Source organism: Trichomycterus rosablanca, chromosome 9 (genome assembly GCF_030014385.1).
Source record: "Trichomycterus rosablanca isolate fTriRos1 chromosome 9, fTriRos1.hap1, whole genome shotgun sequence".
Taxonomy (NCBI): domain Eukaryota; kingdom Metazoa; phylum Chordata; class Actinopteri; order Siluriformes; family Trichomycteridae; genus Trichomycterus; species Trichomycterus rosablanca.
This window is the reverse complement of record NC_085996.1, coordinates 36,782,345-36,803,369: the sequence shown is the minus strand read 5'-3', so window position 1 is coordinate 36,803,369 and position 21,025 is coordinate 36,782,345. Positions and strand designations below refer to the sequence as shown.

General features: G+C 39.4%; 1 protein-coding gene across 1 annotated transcript; it reads left to right on the top strand.

Moving 5' to 3' along the window:
• The first annotated feature begins 4,334 nt into the window (after nucleotides 1-4,334).
• LOC134320130 (ankyrin repeat and SOCS box protein 2-like) lies at nucleotides 4,335-17,583 on the top strand. Its single transcript, XM_063001443.1, has 10 exons — nucleotides 4,335-4,391; nucleotides 5,938-6,253; nucleotides 6,349-6,444; nucleotides 9,098-9,267; nucleotides 9,399-9,554; nucleotides 10,603-10,848; nucleotides 10,944-11,115; nucleotides 13,836-14,406; nucleotides 16,297-16,450; nucleotides 16,551-17,583. Exons 2-10 carry the CDS (start codon nucleotides 5,955-5,957, stop codon nucleotides 16,706-16,708), a joined length of 2,022 nt encoding a protein of 673 aa, XP_062857513.1. The 5' UTR covers nucleotides 4,335-4,391; nucleotides 5,938-5,954; the 3' UTR covers nucleotides 16,709-17,583.
• Nucleotides 17,584-21,025: the final 3,442 nt, after the last annotated feature.

Genomic DNA, 21,025 nt, shown 5'->3' with positions numbered 1-21,025 from the left:
TGTCACCTGTTAAATCTGTATGGCATGTCTTGTATGAAGCAAGAATGGACAAAATTTCCACTTGCAAAACTGCAACAATTAAAGTTTCCCGATCCTAAACAATTACAAAGGGTAATTAATAGTAAAGGCGATGGAACAGAGAGCTCAACATGCCTCTATTCCAACTTTTTAGCGAGTTCCATGCGTTAACAAATGATAAATGATTCCTTTCAGCTTCTACCACTAGAGGTCGCCACAGCCCATCTTTCGTTTTCACTTTTGCTATGGCACAGTTTTTATACCAGGTTCTCTTCCTGACTTAACCCTCTTATGCCAAGTTCACACAACACGACTTTCCAAGTCGTCAGATCGCTGTAAAATTCACACTACACGACTGGATCTCTTGTAATCGGGAGTCTTTCAAGTCGGTGTGGCTTTCACACTACACGACTGATCGGTGACAGGGGGTTTCACACTACACCATCTATCACCAACTGGAATCACAGGCGAGCTTCTCTGCTCTCCTAAACTACGTTTTGTCACGTGTGTAAAACTATGTGAGTAAAACTTGTGTGTGTGTTGATGTATTCTGATATAAACTATATTACGCCCCGGTCCCACCTGTTTACACTCATCCCCTGCGTTTCCCCTCACCCTGTATCTTGCGTTCTCATTGGCTGTTCGACATAGCACTCATTGCCAGTTGGGCAACTCAGATCCAGATATTTGACAAGCTAGATATCTCTTTTCGGTCGCCGAGTAGTTCACACATAGCGATTGAGAGCTGAGTTTTGATCGCCGAACGAACGCCGAGTTGCTCCGAGTTGAATCTAGCATCGATCAGTCGGCGAGTGAAAATCAGGGCAAAAATCATGTAGTGTGAACTAGGCATTATTAATCTGGGCTTGGGACCAGAACTTAAGGTGCACTGATTACACCACATTATGCCTCTTTACTAGCTCAGGAGTGTGTCAATACATTATTGTTATTATAATACGTATAAAGTCGGTCAGTAAAAACATTTGAAAAACATATTTTCTTTGTACTTTAGTCATTTAGTACAAGGTTCAAGAAAATTCACATCTTGTTTTAATTGTATTTTACAAAGTGGGGCATCACATTTAAGCATGAACAACCTATTTTAGATTTGCGTGATGAGCTTTATAATGTGATTTTTAAATATACAGTAGATTTAGATTTAGTCCCTTTGACATTTTGCAGCTTTTACGTTGTGGATTTGTACCTTGCACTTTATGGTTTGTTTTTTGTCCTGAAAATGAAGTTTCCTCAGATGTGTTTCCTTTTGAACTATGTCCAAAAAATTTCAGTTGAAAGAGGTGGAATCCAGATTAGTTCTACATACAGTACATCTGGGACTGACTATACTAAAGTTCAGTTTTAAATTTTTAATAAATTAAATTAATAACTTTAAAAATAGCTTTCACTTCGTCATTATGGGTTAAGTGCGGATTTACGAGTATAAACGGCAATTGTATCCATTCAGTTCATCATCTAACATGGTCCCTGAACACCTCGTACCTGAACATGAGCGGGTGGTCAGAGCGGCGGAACGTATCATCGGGACAAAACTCCTTAACTTGGACAGTGTCTATGCCAGCCGTGACCACTGATGAAGGTCTAGAAGATGACCGACTCAAACAGCAGCAACAGATGAGTGATCGTCTCTGACTTTACATCTACAAGGTGGAGCAACTAGGTAGGAGTGTCTAATAGAGTGGACAGTGAGTGGACACGGTATTTAAAAACTCCAGCAGCGCTGCTGTGTCTGATCCACTCATACCAGCACAACACACACTAACACACCACCACCATGTCAGTGTCACTGCTGAGAATGATCCACCACCTAAATAATACCTGCTCTGTGGTGGTCCTGTGGGGGTCCTAACCATTGAAGAACAGGGTGAAAGCAGGTTAAAAAGTTATGTAGAGACACAGATGGACTACAGTCAGTAATTGTAGAACTACAAAGTGCTTCTATATGGTAAGTGGAGCTGATAAAATGGACAGTGAGTATAGAAACAAGGAGATGGTTTTAATGTTATGACTGATCAGTGTAGACACATAATTTATTCTATTCATCTTGAAATCCGTACTTAAATTGTACTGGTTATCCTGTGTAAATATTCCCATGTTTATGTAAATACTTTCTTTTTTCTTTCTTTTTATCTTTTTGGAGAGTGTCAAACTAAATTTAGTTGTACGCAAGTATAATGACAAACAAAGGTTCTTCTTCCTCCTTTTCTTCTACTTCAAAATGGATCAGATCCACAACAGAATAAAGTGGGCACATAGTCAAGGGGTCAGACTACTTTATAAAAATGCTTTAGGGGCTATTCTTGGATATGGAAGGACCATTTAGTCTGGTCTGAAGAGGATGAGTGACCGAACAAGTTTCCATGTAGAGAAAAGGTCAAATACTGCTGATGTTTTAGAGAATGAACCTGCATGATCGGGTCAGGTTAGCAACATGGGTGAAGAATGATAAGGACTCCTAGGTTTTTGCATTCTCAGACAATGTGATCTAAGCATTGCGACTTACAGTGTACTGTCTAAGCTATTAAGGGTTAAGGGCCTTGCTCAAGGGCCCAACAGTGGCAACCTGGCAGTGGTGGGGTTTGAATCAGCAACTTTATGCTTACTAGTCCAGTACTTTAACCACTAGGCTACAACTGCCCTTATTGTATTTTACATGCATTACCTGGTTCCAGAGGATTTACACACTGAATAACTCCAGCCTCTGTGCACAAGACGACATCCATAAAGCCTTGATCTGACAAGGTTAGTGAGGAGGAACTCTGGTGTCCCCCACAGAGTCCTTACCTGAACCCTAATAAATACTTTTGAGGTAAAGTGCAATATAATAAGGGCAATGCAAATGTTTCTATGACTACAGGGCAATGCATTTCCACAGACACACTTACATCATGTAGGAGGGTTTCACAAAGAGTGGAGGCTGTTATAGTCCCCACACAAAAGATAACGCACATGGATTTGGAATAGGATGTAGCCACATATATACCAAAGTGTATATATATATATACACCGATATAACAGCTATAACATTAAAACCACCTCCTTGTTTCTACACTCACTGTCCATTTTATCAGCTCCACTTTTTATATAGAAGCACTTTGTAGTTCTACAATTACTGACTGTAGTCCATCTGTTTCCCTGCATGCTTTGTTAGCCCCCTTTCATGCTGTTCTTCAATGGTCAGGACCCCCACAGGACCACCACAGAGCAGGTATTATTTAGGTGGTGGATCATTCTCAGCACTGCAGTGACACTGACATGGTGGTGGTGTGTTAGTGTGTGTTGTGCTGGTATGAGTGGATCAGACACAGCAGTGCTGCTGGAGTTTTCAAACACCTCACTGTCACTGCTGGACTGAGAATAGTCCACCAACCAAAAATATCCAGCCAACAGCGCCCCGTGGGCAGCGTCCTGTGACCACTGATAAAGGTCTACAAAATGACCAACTCAAACAGCAGCAATAGATGAGCGATCGTCTCTGACTTTACATCTACCAGTGGACAGTAAGTGGACGGTATTTAAAAACTCCAGCAGCGCTGCTGTGTCTGATCCACTCATACCAGCACAACACACACTAACACACCACCACCATGTCAGTGTCACTGCTGAGAATGATCCACCACCTAAATAATACCTGCTCTGTAGTGGTCATGTGGGGGTCCTGACCATTGAAGAACAGGGTGAAAGCAGGCTAAAAAGGTATGTAGAGACACAGATGGACTACAGTCAGTAATTGTAGAACTACAAAGTGCTTCTATATGGTAAGTGGAGCTGATAAAATGGACAGTGAGTGTAGAAACAGGGAGGTGGTTTTAATGTTATGGCTGATCAGTGTATATGTGCTATTTGCTATTTTATTTTTTTTCTGAATTTTTATTTTATTCTGAATTGATACTTGATATTGTTTTAATTTTAAACTTATTAACATCATGTTTTGTTTCTACTCTCTCATTTTAATACATTTAGGAAGGTATTACAGTACTGTGCGGTGTATTATATGCCAGCCTATGCCATCCAAGCAACATCATATTTACAGATAATTTTGTTATAAACAGCTTTGAGATAGTGTGTGTTTTTCCTTACAGTGTAGTACAAAACATCCAGCGGGTACCACTGGATATCTAACCAGCTCCTAATAAAAACTATTCATTCTAGAACGTGGGCCAGACATGCCTGAAAGCATGACATGCAGGCCAAGTTAAGGGTCAGAACTTTGTTTACAGGATTATATCTCGATTGCTTTTCCAGTAGCACTGAAACGACTGATACGCAGCAGTAAAGTGCAGTCAGAGCAGAGATTTTATAAGAGCTGATCGCTGCATAATCAGACTCTGTATTCATTTTTAATGTTAATTAAGGTAGGTAGATGATTTAATAACATTCAGCTTAAATTACATGTTGCAGCCTTTTGTCATTGTATTTCTATGGCACTTTTCTTTTTTGCAATGTGCATTATATCAAAATTTTGCTTTGGTTCAGAGATCACAATTTAGATATGTTGTTTTAATATATAATATAATAATATAGAAAGAGTTCTCTGTGTTAATTGTTGCAGGCATAGTTTGCAAATTGTGGCCAAATCAGTGAAACAGTCTGCTTATATATTAGATTAGATTAGCCCTTTTAAATGCTTATCAATCAAATACTGTATATGTTATACATAGTGTTGCATATACAAAGATGTTACCTTTCTTGCTGTCATTATTTAGGACAAATACTTTTTTAAACATCTGACATAGTAATAAACCTGGAATCCAGCATGCCATCATTCAGTGCATTAATTTTGACTGCACCTACATAAGCCTTTCATAATAAGTGATGAGATTGTGTTATGACACTTTACATACTGATTTGCATGTTAGAATCTCACAGCAAGATAAAGGTAAGAAACACTGACTTTAACTTGATCCTTGATGTCTGCAACTGTTTTATATGTACATTTACATTACATCAGCATTTACATCACGACGCTCTTATCCAGAGCGACTTACAGAAGAGCTTCCAAAGTGAACATTACCTTACTCTAGTTTAAGTATTTTTTTTTTTTTTGCAAGAAATGAATAAGAGTGTTAGTAAGTAAGAACAAGTCAGCTTAAGTGTTTAGTAAAGAGGTGATGTAGGTTTTTAATTGTCTTTTGAAGACAGCGAGAGACTCAGATGTGAGGACAGACAGAGGAAGCTCGTTCCACCACTTGGGTGCAAGTACAGAGAAGAGCCTTGATGCCTGTCTTCCTCGAGTCCTGGGTGAAGGATCAAGTCGAGCGAGGCTAGTGGCTCGGAGGTTGCGTGGTACAGAGCGGAAGGTAGTCTGGGGCTGGTCCATTTTTGGCTTTGTAGGCGAGCATCAGTGTTTTAAACTGAATGTGTGCAGCTACAGGAAGCCAGTGAAGAGAACGCAGCAGTGGGGTGATGATGTGGCAGTGTTTAGTTTGGTTAAAAACCAGACAAGCAGCTGCATTTTGAATGAGCTCCCTGCGTATGTTCCCTGCTTTGACAATAATGGGGTCAATAATGGACTTTGGAGTCCTAAAGGCTTGGAAATGGCATTAGTGCCTGACTTCAGATAGGTTCTTGTGACTAGATAGATAGAAATTCCCACAGTCACACTTCAAGCTGTCTTGGAAAGTATTTCCCAAATAGTGGAGGCTGTTTTATATGCAAATTGGAAGGAATGTAACGCCATACTAATGTCTATGGTTTTGGAAAGGGCTGTCCAACAGGTTTAGGGTCAGGTGTCCAGATACTTGTTTTTATATTGTACATGTAAGATTGGAATTGGAAATTGGAAAGGTGTTTGTCAACAGAATGCATCCTGGCCGATGATCTACCATTAAGTAAAATATAAAGTCCTCTAACATCTGCTACGAATGTATTTATAATAATAATTGATCTCCTTCAATGTAGCTCACACACGTTAGACGATGACAACCACCTATGTATCTGAGCCTGGCCGGAACACTTCGGCTGTGGACGCGGAGGATTACAGCGCTTATGCAAACATGTCTGAGGAGCAGCTTATACAGTTAGCTATCGAGCGAAGTCTAGCTGATACGAATCCGACGCTGCATCAGAGCTGTCAACGTCGCTCTCCTGCCCATTCGCCAGCTCAGCCTACCCGTCTACAGCGGCCTCGTGTCTCTCCTTCTGCAAATTCACCTGCTAACCCTCCACCCAGCCTGTCTGCTAACCCACCACGCAACCAGTCGACAGACTCCCCAAGGTTCCTTTGCACAGCACACCTGTACACATCTGGCATCAGTTTAAGGTTTACATTATGCAGTTCTTTTAGTATGTTGTTATTTATCACCCGTACAGAGACGCTCAGAGCCATTACTTCAGCAAAGAGAAGAATCAGGTGATCGCATGGACAAGACACAACGGACACCTGCGAGTTACTGTGGAGTCTATAGAGTAAGCATTACACAATCAGACTAGACTTAAATGTATATGTATATATACACTTGAGGACAAAATGATTAGCCCCCCTATGAAAAATTCATTGTTCTAAATGTATTTCCCAAGTACTGGTAAATAGAGCAAATAACTTTTAACACAGCTTTTTCAAACATCCCAGTTTTATTTTGAATGATTACATAATTTTACTTTGCCCACAGAAATGAAATTATTTCACAAAATCAAAAACTACCATGGTCAAAATTATTAGCCTCCCTGATGCTAATAGTCAATTGTGTATCCTTTTTGCTGGATAACAGCCTGCAGTCGTTTGCTGTAGTTTTTAACAAGTCTCTGACACATCTCCTGAGGAATCCCAGCCCATTCTTCTTTGGCAAATCTCTCAAGCTCCTCCAGATTTGATGGCCTTCTGGCATGAATCTTCTTCTTCAGTTCACCCCACAGATTTTCAATGGGATTCAAGTCAGGGCTTTGTGCAGGCCAGTCAATAACATTCACTTTGGTCTTCTGGAGGTAGTTCTTCACCAGGCGCGATGTATGTTTTGGGTCGTTGTCATGTTGGAAGAGAAAGCGACGACCCAGACCAAGTTTTGCTGCTGACTGCTTAAGGTTTTCTTTCAAAATCTTCATATATCCTTCTTTCCTCATGATTCCTTTCACCTTGACAAGATTGCCAGGTCCAGATGCACTGAAGCATCCCCACAGCATAATACTCCCACCACCGTGTTTCACTGTGGGGACGGTGTTCTTTGGGTGATAAGCCTCCCCCTTTTTCCTCCAAATATAAGCAATGTCTCTATGGCCAAAGAGCTCTACTTTTGTCTCATCTGACCAAAGGACATGCTTCCAGTATGCATAATCTTTCTCCAGGTTGTCCTTAGCGTACTTCAGTCTGGCTTGAAGGTGTCTTTTCTGCAGGAGTGGAGTTTTTCTTGGTCTGCAACCTCACAATTCATTCCTGTGCAGGGCTCTAGTGATTGTCTTTTTTGAGACAATAATTCCTGACTTGGCCAAGTCATTCACTAGTGTCTTGGCAGTTGTTCTGGGGTCTTTAGACACATCTCTCACTAGTTTCCTTTCCAGGCTCTTTGATATCTTGCGCTTCCTACCTCTGCCAGGCTTGTTCTGTATTGTGTGGCTCTCTTTGAATTTTTTAATAATACTTCTCACTCCAGTTCTTGACACTTGGAAACGCTGTGATAACTTTGTATATCCTTCTCCTGCTTTGTAAGCATCAATGATTCTTTTTCTCAAGTCTAAACTGATTTCTTTAGTTTTTGGCATGATGCTTTCTCAAGTGACAGCTCAAATGCTTACTGAAGCTTTTATACTGTGTGTAAATTGGGAGATAACCCTCAGCTGTGACTTGATTTAATGAGCTTTCATCATTACAAAGTTAAAGCACACCATTGCACAACAGTGGTTTGTGCTATGGCTCAATAAAAAGTCAGTTCTTAAGGGGGCTAATAATATTGACCCCGGTGATTTTTGTTTCTTTTGAAATAGTTCTGTTATAGTAAGCAAATAAAAATAATTTATGCTTTCTAAAGAAACCTAGTATGTTTAGAAATGCTATATTGAAAAATCCTTGCTCTGTTATAAAAGGAATTTGGGAAATTTTGAAATAACTTTAAATTTCATAGGGGGGCTAATAATTTTGTCCTCAAGTGTATGTGTGTGTGTGTGTGTGTGTGTGTAATATACAGTATATATACAGTATATGGCAAGCCAAACAGGAAATATATAGCAAACAATGAAACAACAACAAATGAAACTCGATATATATAAAATTAAACTCGATATATATGGAATGAAATCTGATATATATATATATTGAACGCAAATGATATATATGGAATGAAAACATATATATATATATATATAAAATGAAACTTGATATACTGTATATAAAATGAAACTCGATATATATGGAATGAAAACTGATATATATAAAATGAAACTTGATATACTGTATGTAAAATGAAACTCAATATATATGGAATGAAAACTGATATATATATTGAACGAAAATGATATATATGAAATGAAAACTGATATATACTGTGTATATATATATATATATATATGTATATATATATATATAATGAAACTTGATATACTGTATATAAAATAAAACTCAATATATATGGAATGAAACCAGGGCCGGCACCGATTTTCTCACTGACCCATATATATCATTTTAATTCCATATATATCACTTTCATTCCATATATATCAGTTTTCATTCCAGATAGATCAAGTTTTATTCCATATATATATCAGTGTTTGCTATGTATTTCCTGTTTGGGAGGAGTGGGAGGAATAGTAATCGGTCAAGTGTGACAGACTGAGAGACGCTTATAGTCCAGATTTAGCACCATCTGATTTCCACCTTTTAGGAAGCTCAGAGAGGCTTTAAGGGGAAGAAGATTTTCATGTGATGATGATGTAAAAGCAGCGCTACATCAGTGGCTACACGCTCAACCATAAAAAAATTTTATTGAAATATGAATTAATTTGTTTCAGAACTTCTTAATAAAAAGAGTTTTTGTTTTTTTTTTTAATGGGGAAACTTTTTTTAAAAACCCTTGTACATATTCCATAATATAATCTAATATAATGTTTTTTGGTCCATGCCTTTTTCCTTCAGGGATTTAGACCCTCTTTTTTCAGCTGTCTGGAAGGGTGATGCCAAGGCGTTAGGAGAGGTAATAAAATCCAAATCCAGAAACATCACTCAAGCAAACCAAGAGGGTTGGATTCCCCTGCATGAGGCTGCATACTACGGCCAAGTCGAGTGTCTAAAAATTTTGCTCAAAGGTAAGACATTACTTACAGATACAGATGATTGCTTCAGGAGAAATCTAGATCAATAAATAACTAAATAACTATGTAACTGTCAATAATGTCACTTATATTTCATTTATATTTATATACTGTAATGTGTGTAGCTGATCCAGACACCATTAACAGACGCACACTCAAGAACCAGACTCCACTAATTCTGGCTGTGGGCCGCAGACATACTGCTTGTGTCCGTTACCTCCTGGAGAAGGGTGCAGATCCCAACCTCGCAAACAACCAGTGGGAGACTCCGCTGTACAAAGGCAATGCATTTTAATAAAACACCTTTAAAATCATGTTAGAGCCGATCGTTTAGTTGTCATGTTATTCTGTGAACCTCCTTGTTTCTACACTCACTGTCCATTTTATCAGCTCCACCTACCATATAGAAGCATTTTGTTGTTCTACAATTACTGACTGTAGTCCATCTGTTTCTCTACATACCCTTTTAGCCTGCTTTCACCCTGTTTTTCAATGGTCAGGACCCCCACAGGACCACCACAGAGCAGGTATTATTTAGGTGGTGGATCATTCTCAGCACTGCAGTGACACTGACATGGTGGTGGTGTGTTAGTGTGTGTTGTGCTGGTATGAGTGGATCAGACACAGCAGCGCTGCTGGAGTTTTTAACTACCGTGTCCACTCACTGTCCACTCTATTAGACACTCCTACCTAGTTGGTCCACCTTGCTGTTGGCTGGATATATTTGGTTGGTGGACTATCCTCAGTCCAGCAGTGACAGTGAAGTATTTTAAAACTCCACCAGTGCTGCTGTGTCTGATCCACTCATAGCAGCACGACACACACTAACACACCACCACCATGTAAGTGTCACTGCAGTGACATTGAGAATGAACACTGAGAATGATCCACCACCTAAATAATACCTGCTCTGTTGTGGTCCTGTGAGGGTCCTGACCATTGAAGAACAGGGTGAAAGGGGGCTAACAAAGCATGCAGAGAAATAGATGGACTACAGTCAGTAATTGTAGAACTACAAAGTGCTTCTATATGGTAAGTGGAGCTGATAAAATGGACAGTGAGTGTAGAAACAAGGAGGTGGTTTTAATGTGGTGGCTGATCAGTGTATTGTGTTTTATTAGTTTAAACAAATATCATTTTTCAATTATTATGGTTTTATTGGTATTATTTATTTTTTTATTTATTATTGGTATTTTATGGTATTATTAAAATGTTATGAGATTCATGCAGAGGTGATTTCAAAAGTTTCTCACACTTTTACCTCTAACTACTGTATAACCTTGATGTTCTTTGTTCAAATCTAAATCATGACAATTGCAACTTTTGCAGCTTGTGAAAAGGGCGGTGAAGAAGTTGTGGGTCTTCTCATAAGATATGGAGCATCGACAACCAAGTCGTCAGTGCAGGGTGCAACACCACTGCATGAAGCAGTGATGAACAAGAACCTGGAGATCTGCAAAATGCTTGTGCAGGCAGGGGCGCAGCTAATGAAGAGAAACATGTATGGAATAGACCCCTTATTTACAGCAGCTCAGTGTGGTACTGCTGAAATTCTGAGCTTCCTGCTTATGAAAGGTGACAGGATTACACACATGCAGGACAAACACTGAGGTCTGCGACTCTTTTATTATAAAGCTTCTCTTTTCGTCTCTGGGTATTCTGTTGTTTAGGAGCCGAGGTAAACACTCAGGCTAACGATGGAGCCTCAGCTTTGTTGGAAGCCTGTAAGAATGGTCATGGTGAAGTTGTGGAGATGATGTTGTCAAGAGGAGCTGATGTTAACAAGTGTAATAAAGCTGGACTGCTTCCTATTCACCTTGCTGCCAAAAACGGACATGATGGGTTAGTGTAATATGTTTTACACTCAGGTTTTACACTGCCATAAAATGTATTTACATTTACATTTTCAGCATTTAGCAGAAGCTCTTATCCAGAGCGACTTACAGAAGTGCTTCCATAGTAAACATTACCTTACTCTAGTTTAAGTAAACAACAGTACAAGAATACAAATCTGCTGAAACCCTGTTAGAACCATTTTTTTAAGAAATGAATAAGAGTGTTAGTAGGTAATTGAGTAAGTAAGTACAAGTCAGCTTAAGTGCTCAGTAAAGAGGCTTTTGAAGACGGAAGCTCGTTTCACCACTTGGGTGCAAGTACAGAGAAGAGCCTTGATGCTCGTCTTCCTCGAGTTCTGGGTGGAGGATCAAGTCGAGCGAGACTAGTGGCTCGGAGGTTGCGTGGTACAGAGAGAGGTTTGATTAGACCTCGACGGTAGCTTGGGGCTGCTCCATTTTTGTCTTTGTAGGCGAGCATCAGTGTTTTAAACTGAATGTGTGCAGCTACAGGAAACCATTTTTCATGTAAGGGTCTGTCAAGTCTAGTATTTGTTTTAACTTGACTAGGACTTTACATTTTAAACTAGAAATGAGTTTTATCAGTAAAGTAAGACGTATTTTAAAAAAAGTAACACATTCATATATTATCTAAAGTACTTAATTAAGCTATTTTGGCACATATTATAGAATATAGACCAGTAATCCCCAACCACCAGGCTGCAGGTCATTTATTACCGGGCCACACACAAAAAAAAAATTAGAGATTGCTACAAGAGCAATTACATTTCCAAAACTCTTCGGGTGTTATTGTCTCCAATCACCACTAGTTGGGAGCAGCATCTTGTTGCAGCGAAAAAGCTCAGGATTCACATTGATTTTCCATTCTATAGTTATTCAATTTTAAATCCTACCGCTCCCCGCCAGTCTGTGAAATTATATCTTATATGAAACCGGTCCGTGATGCAAAAAAGGTTGGGGACCGCTGCCAAAGATTTTTCCTCAAATTAATGTTGAGCTCTTTATAAATTATATTTGTTTGGTACATTCCTCATTACAAAAAATCAAGACAGGTTAGTTGACTTGTAGTGAGATTCAGTGTATTAACACCACAACTGTAAACATAAAGAGAAAAAGAGGATTCATAGACCATCCAAATTAGACCATAAACTGTAATTTATGAGCACACAAACTATTTTACAATACATGTATAGCACTACTGCTGACACGTTATGAATCTACATACTTACATACAAAGTATATATGCATATGATTGTCCAGTCCAAAACAGTCTCAAATCTAAATAATCCAGGCACAGTGGCCATTCATTATTATAAATTCATTGTTATAAATCCTCCACTGTATATACAAGTATATATTGTTATGATCCAGTTCCAATACCAGTAATTTCAGATGATTCTGACCTGCAGCTAGGTGACTACAGAATGTGATGCTGCTTCGTTGGCATTGATGCTAACCGGAATACACCCAGTACAAAAAACTCCTAATGAGCCACGTTTCTTAACAAAGGTTACAGAAGCGCTTTAAACAATCCAAAACACTCTCCCTTCTATGCTTTAACCCACTGCATTTTAACCACATATCTTCAGCAGGGCTAAGATCAGGACCACTTCAGTTTTGCTTTGGCAGCATGCTTTGTCCTACCTGATTTGCCATTTATAATCTTATCAGTTCTAATCAGATTACCCATCCCTGCTGCTGACAAACATCTACTGTATAAACAAACATCTCCAGGCAACCCAAGGAGGATGGAGGTCCCTGCTGGAGGTCCCTGCTGAGTCTGGGTTTGTTCCTGTAATTTTAAGGGAGTTTTTCCTGCCACTGTCGCCCTCGGCTTGCTCAACAGGTGTTTTGGTCTGTCGGTTTTGGATTCTGTAAAGTTGCTTTGAGACAATGTCTATTGGAAAGAGGACTCTACAAATAAATTTGACTTGACTTGATTATAAAAGAAGATGCTACCAGCACCATATTTCACAGTGGATGTGGTCTTACCTGGCTTTTGTGCCATGTATAAATCACATACAGTATATTAAATATTTCACTTCAGCCTCAATAGACCTCAAGAGTTTTGCCACTTACTAGAGGTGTTTTGCAAGTAATTAATGATATACCTTTTCCAGCTTTCTACAACTTTTTCAGGCCACTTTGCTTAATTACCCTGGATATGTCTGACCCATGAATATTACCTTCAGTGGCAACCACTTTGTTTTTAAGTCAGACAGAGAGTTGGTGTCACTGTAGCCCTTCCTAATATTTATTGTAGTAGCCTAACCAAGGCAGCGGGACTGTAATTTCATATTTACTCCACTTCTCTATAACATATCTAACTGACGGCTGAGGTATAGTGAGTTTAGTGCTTTTAACATGTGCTTGCATCCTTCTCCAAACATGTGCTTCTCTAAATGCTCACTTAGACTTATTTAGTCAAGTCAAATTTATTTAGATAAACAATGGACATCCAGGACCAACAGACCAACAACCCCTATTGAGCAAGCCGAGGGCGACAATGCCGAGGAAAAAATCCCCTTAAAATTACAGGAAGAAACCTTGAGAGGAACCAGACTCAGCAGGGCCCCCCATCCTCTTTGGGTGGCATTTACCATGCTGCTAGATGGTTTAGCACTTTTTTGTAAACTATTCATTCATAAACTGGTGTATGATCAACCTGAATTTAAATGTTATTTTACTGTAATCTGTTTTCTTTATCAGAATTGTTGCCATGCTCATTCCAAAAACGAGCAGGGCCAAAATAAGAAGCTGTGGGATCAGCCCTCTGCATCTTGCAGCAGAACAAAACAGAGATGATGTTCTCGAGACCCTGATAGAGAGCTGCTTCGACGTCAATGCCATGCTTTCAGAGGATTGGTCCAATATGTACGAGGACCATCGCAAGACGGCGCTGTACAGTGCGGTGGCCAACAGTAACCTGGAGGCAGCCACCATGCTCCTGGAAGCCGGTGCTAACCAAAATCTTGACACGTTTAACCCGCTGCTTGTTGCTGTCAGAAAGGGATGCATGGAAATGGTCAAGCTGCTGGTCGAACACGGTGCTGACGTTAACGCCGTTCTGCCGACGCATCCTACCAACTTCCCAGCTGCACTGATTTTCTGCATTAATTACCTCCCTCTGTTTAAATTCCTGATGGACAGTGGTTGTGACGCCATGTCCTGTTTTAAGTGTGATTACGGCAGCAATCCTCACCCGCCCATCAAATCTAGCGCAAACTGGAGGGAGGGAATATATTGCATCAGTGATGAAAATGCCCAAGAATGGGTACAGGTAAAAACATTTACATTTAAAATATTGTTCACATTATTGTTCTGTTACATGTATAGGTGTCAAACTTTAGGCCAGTGGGACCATGTTAAAATGTAAAAATCAAACAGAACATCACTATTCAGTACTTTTACACTGGACCACTATTGCCATTATTAAATAATGATGTAAAAGCACATTTGAAGCCGCTCAGGTGGCGCAGCGGTAAAGACACATGCTGCAACCAGACTGGGATCTCAAATACATCGTATCGAATCTCAGCTCTACCTTGCCGGCTGAAGGCTGAGCGGCCACATGAACAACGATTGGTCGGTTGTTCAGGAGGGTGGGACTAAGCCGGATGGGGTCTCTCTCTGTCAGAATGGTGAAATTACGACCTCCGCTGGCTGATTAGAGGCACCTGCACAGAGATGGGGAAGGAGTGCTCTTAAAGTGTGTCTCTCCGTACACAACGCTAGGTGGCACAACACTCGTCAACGTGTGGGTGATAAGATGCATGCGGCTTGCTGCCCACGTGTCAGAGGGGGCGTGGGTTAGCTTCGTTCTCCTCAATCAGAGCAGGGATTGGCATAGACAGAGAGGAAGCATGATGCAATTGGACGCGCTAAAGGGGGAGAAAAAGGGAGAAAATGCATTTTAAAAAAGCACATTTGAAAGCAAACCGCCTACCTACCCATTCTGCATTCCTACTTTGTCTATTTTACTATAGTCATCTGTTTAGTTTCTTACAAAAAGGTCATAAAATAAAGTCTTGTAGAAGTACATCAATGACATCTAAAAACCCAGGCACATTTTTTTTTTCAGATTTGCAACCCTCATTTATGGAATATATGTTTCCCCCTTTAATAGAGACTGGGAAAATTGTATGGGAATGAGAAAAGGAGGGAGAATTATTGAAGTATTGAATTGACTAAAAACCTCACTGGTGAGAATACAGAGCTGGAGATAGAGCTGTTAGAAGGTGATGGATCACATAATTATAGAACGATATTACATCAATGATGTCGGGCAGCTGTAACCTAGTGGTTAAGGTACTGGACTAGTAATCAGAAGGTTAGCGGTTCAAGCCCCACCATGGCCAGGTTGTCACTGTAGGGCCCTTGAGCAAGGCCTTTAACCCTCAACTGCTTAGTTGCTTTGGATAAAAGCGTCTGGTAAATGACGAAAATGCAAACGAAATGTAAATATTGCAATGAAATCAGTAGGATGGTTAGTTTTTTTACGCCTGCAGCTTCGATGGAGGGCAGGACATACATCCCAGATATTTATCAACATATTATCAACATGTTGTTATCAACATATATTGAACAGAAACAGGATGATTTATGAATTTCTCTTCCTAACATTGTTGTTCAATCTGTCTATTTCCTCGGCTGCTCCCATTAGGGGCTGCCAGCGGATCGTGATCTGCATTATTGATTTGGCACAGTTTTTACGCCGGATGCCCTTCCTGACACAACCCTCCCTATGTATCCGGGCTTGGGACCAGCACTACAGTGCACTGGTTTATGCATCCTAGCGACCAGGTATCTATAGGACAATTCAGTGTCTCCAATTAGGCCTGGCTGCATGTTTTTTTGGACTGTGTGAGGAAACCGGAGCACTCGGAGGAAACCCACTCAGACATGGGGAGAACATGCAAACTCCGCACAGTAAGGACCTGGACCGCCCCTCCTGGGGATCGAACCCAGGAACTTCTTGCTGTGAGGCGACAGTGCTACCCACTTATATTTATACAAAATATGTATTGTAATAATTATACAAAATATGTGTATTTGAGGGCACATGAAAATGTCAATGTGGCTCGAAAGGATGGTTAATTTAGCACCTTGTTTTTTATAACTCGTAATGATAGTGAATATTCATTAATTTTTTAATGTTTGGATCCAACAGTTTTGTGAGATGATCTCTGGCTTGTCAGCCAGCTGTTGGGTTGGACCGGTCGTAGATATACTGCTGAACTACGTGGGTCATGTGAAGCTCTGTTCCCGACTCGTTGACCACTTAGACAGTTACAGTGACTGGGTCCACATTAAAGAGAGAGCAAGTAAGTCTGCATGCCGCAGATCTTTGAATTGTAAAACAGGTTACTGACACTTTTAATAATAAAGATCTGTGATTTACTATAAATATGATTTTCTGTCCAGTGCTTCCTTGCTCTCTGATGCAACTCTGCAGACTGAAGATACGTCAGCAGCTGGGAGTCCAGAGACTCAGACACCTTGCAAGCCTTCCTCTTCCTAAAAGACTGATCAAGTATTTAAAGCATGAGCGTGAATCATTTAAGGACATTCTTAATTCTTAATTACATTCAAGTATCATGTAAAATGATTTAATGATGCAAATTGTAATATACACTACACATCCAAAAGTATTTGGACACCTGACCATGAGCTTGAGGTATGGTATTAAAATACCATTATAATATATAGTACCAAACGTCATTCTTCTGAGAAGGCTTCATACAAGACTTTGAAGTATGTCTGTAGGAATTTGTGCCCATTCAGTCAAAAGAGTGTTTGCTTGGCTGGACACTGACGTCGGTCAAAAAAGTCAGCTGATGTTCCAGTTCATTCCAGAGCTGTTGAGTGGGGCTGAGCTCAGGGCTCTGTGCGGGACACTGGATGTCTTTATATGCCTTGCTTTTTGCACAGGGCCGCAGTAATGCTAGGCTTTCTGTAAACTGTTGCTGCAAAGTTGGAATCATTTATTTTATTTCATTCTTTTCTTTCAGTTTCGGCTAGTCGTTTAGCAATGGGATGTGCCATGTTTGCATTTGTAAACAGAAAACATGGGAATGAGTGAAGGGCTTGTGGGGAATGTCTACTGAATGAAAGACGAAATGTAAATGGGTGCTGTTTTTCTCTTGGGGTGCACTTGTTTTGATTACACTGTAATAACAGCAGTGTTTAGTGATAACAGCAGTATTTACCAGATGTTTAGTATTATTACACTTCTCTAGATTATTTGTAAGAAGAAAGTTTGATGGGATAAATGTACGTAGTTTTTGAACATAGCAGGAATGGCCAAAATGATTTACTTTATTTAAGCATTAAAATGTACAAAATTTGTTTTTTTGTGGAGTAGGTGAAAGCTCATGGAACTATTTGTTTATAATAGTAAGTGTTTTAACCTTGTATAAAATGCTTCAGCAAAATAAAGATGATGTTTGCAGAGTCATTATTTCTGAACCTGATTTTTTTTACAACTAATTTTAAACACTATACTAATTTAACATATGGTATAAATTGTATAACTGGCACAATGCATCAGAACAAAATGCCTTGTACAACCCCAAATCAGAAAAAGTTGGGACAGCATGGAAAATGCAAATAATAAAAAACACGGAGTATCTTACATTTACTTTGACTTTTATTTGATGTCAGACAGGATGAACCTGAGATATTTCATGTTTTTTATGCTCAACTTCATTTCATTTATTAATAAACATCCATTCCTGCATTTCAGGCCTGCGACACATTCCAAAAAAAGTTGAGACAGTAAAGCATTTACCACTTTGTAATGTTGCCGTTCCTTTTCACCACTTAAAAGACGTTTTGGCTTTTGTCTCGTTCTACCTGCAAACACGTCTTAAGATGTGCAACAGTACGGGGTCGTCGTTGTCGCATTTTTCGTTTCAAAATTCTTCACACATTCTCTATTGGGGACAGGTCAGGACTGCAGGCAGGCCAGTCCAGTACCCGTACCCTCTTCTTCCACAGCCATGCTTTTGTAATGTGTGCAGCATGTGGTTGTAAGAGTCCCGCCGGTGCAGTCGACCGCCAGCAGGGGGTCTGGGCGGCGCAGGGTTAGAGCTGGAGGATCTGGGGTTCAGAACTCCAATTCCCAGAAACCCCAGCGGCAATCAGCGCCAACCAGGCTCAGCTGTGCGGCACTGCATATAAACCCTGTGTCTGTCAGTGCGATCAGCCAAGGTGGGTATAGATAAGAGTGAAAGTAAAAAAAGAAAGTAAAAGAAAAGGAAGTGAACGAAAAGGAAGAGAGAAAAAAGGAAAGAGAAGAGAAACTAAACATAGAAGAGTGCAGCACAATTAGAAAGTCGAAAGAAAGAAGAAACAGGGAAAAGGAGAAGAAAAAAGGAATCGAGTTAAAGGGAAAAATAAGAGTAAAAAGAAAGCGAGATCACTGGGCTGAGTCAATAGACGCTCATTTTCAGTTTGTTAAAACTTTTCAGTTACACAAGCACTTAAGTTTTTGTTTCTTTCGAAAGAGAACACAACTATCTCTCCACGGGAGCGTGGGGATACGTTCACTATTTCATTTGAATATCGTGATTATCAGTGTAAGTATACAGGTTGGTATACTTATTCGATTCTGTTTATAACAAATAAATAAACAACTAAATAAATATTTATATAAATAAATAAAATAACACAAAAAATACACTCTGCACTTGGATTCAGTAATCCCTACCCCCACCCTCCGTAACAGTGGTTTTGTATTGACTTGTTGAAAATGTACTCAATGTACTTTTCTGCATTAATGCTGCCATTACAGAGTGTAAATGACAATACAAAATGAATATTATTGTGTATTCATTTTAATTAAAGTTTTACAGTTCTGACAAATTTCTCATTGACCCACATAAACACGCTATATAGCCTCTTACATCACGGTGTATTTCAGCTTTACCACGTGTGTAATTTCAAAACATCCTCGAGAAACATCTGTTAGGGATCTGTTACACTGCAGCGGTCATGACTCTCCTGATATCTGGGCCAGCTGACTGTAGAAGGTTTATGTTTAGGTCTCCTAACTTACATAATGCTGACTATTCCAGAAATAAAAGAACATCTGGAGGTTAAGTTTGTGTTTGTGCACCAAGAAGTGTTTGAATAATACTCTTAATAAAATGTATTTTGTGTATCCGGAAAACAAAGTAGGCCATGGGGGAACTGATCTGTTTATATCGGTGTCATGTAATCGTGCTTTTGCTAGACACTGGTGTGCTATGATTAGATGAGCTATAATTTATCAGTCAGTTGTGTTAGATTTTGCTGGAAGGTCAGTCTACCAGTAACCCTTGCATAGCCAGAGTTTGATCACCCTGCTGGGACAGCCTTCCTTTCTGTGTGGGTTTCCTCCGGGTACTCCAGTTTTCTCTCACAAGTCCAAATACAAGCAGTCAGTTGGAGCTACTAAAATTTCCCTAAGTGTGTCTGTGTGTGTTTATGTGTGTGATTACTAAGTTAAAACTTTTATTTTTGTAAGGAATGTCCCCATGTCTTTTTATATGAGGTTTAATATATATATATATAGCTTGACCTAGCTTGACCTGCCTTCTCTTAAACACGGACAGCTGGACCAGACATAAGCCATGGTCATTAGCACTGAGTTACCCAGCATCGCCACCCACTGGACCCACTCTTCTGAAAAGACTTTGCAAAAGATTGTGGAGTGTGAGTGTGAGAATTTGTACCAAGAGCTGATGTTAGATCACAATCAACATTCCAGTTCACCCTAAATGTGTTAAGTGGTGTTAAGGTCTGTGTATACATTTGTACATTTTATTTGTATAATTGATTTTATACACCTGTTAGCAATGGGTGTGGCTGAAGCTAATAATAATGAGGAGTATTATAGTGCTATGTAGTATATATAGTTATATAAATACTATTATATAGTAAAAATCATTTGTGTGAATAAACGTAAAAGATGATTTTAGAAATATTTTACAAATTATTATTTTACATTTTACATATTATAATAATTTTACAAATTATTACTTTTATATAGGCTGTTTTTTATACAACCCCAAATCAGAAAAAGTTGGGACAGTATGGAAAATGCAAATAAAATAAAAATACAGTGTTCCTTACTTTTACTTTAACTTTTATTTAATTGCAGACAGTTTGAACCTGAGATATTTTATGTTTTGTCTGGTCAGCTTAATTTCACTAGTTAATATACCTCCATTCACCACACATTACAAAGGCATGGCTGTGGAAGAAGAGGGTACGGGTACTGGACTGGCCTGCCTGCAGTCCTGACCTGTCCCCAATAGAGAACGTGCGGAGAATTTTAAAAAGAAAAATGTGACAACGACGACCCCGTACTGTTACACATCTTAAGACGTGTTTGCAGGAAGAACGAGACAAAATAAAAGCTGAAACACTAAATCATTTGGTCTCCTCGGTGCCAAAACCTCTTTTAAGTGGTGAAAAGGAACAGCAACATTACAAAGTGGTAAATGCTTTACTGTCCCAACTTTTTTTGGAATGTGTTGCAGGTCTGAAATGCAGGAATGAATGTTTATTAATAAATGAAGCTCAGGTTCATCTGATTTGAGGTTATACTATGCCATGCATATGGCATTCATATCTGGCAACCCTGACTGAGAGCTTGCACAAGGCTTTAAGGATCAAAGAGAACTCAAATGATTTTTTTTGTTGTTGTTTTTTGCATCTTCTGATGTAGCCCACAGAGTAGACTTACAATCTTTTTTGGTATATTTCCACCAATACATGTAGAACTGTAGCTACAATTTTCATTCCACAGTGGCTTTATCTGTATTAAACTGTCATTAAACACGTTTATTTGCATTTTTGTCTTGTGTTGTGTATGAAACTTCCTCACAGAAGCATTTTAGCTCTTCTTTAAA

Excerpts from the sequence above, each read along its gene's own strand:
- LOC134320130 (XM_063001443.1), top strand. The coding sequence starts at position 5,955 with ATGACAACCACCTATGTATCTGAGCCTGGCCGGAACACTTCGGCTGTG. Across the intron at positions 6,254-6,348 it reads CAGTCGACAGACTCCCCAAG|AGACGCTCAGAGCCATTACT; the intron begins GTTCCTTTGCAC and ends TCACCCGTACAG. Across the intron at positions 9,268-9,398 it reads TCTAAAAATTTTGCTCAAAG|CTGATCCAGACACCATTAAC; the intron begins GTAAGACATTAC and ends TAATGTGTGTAG.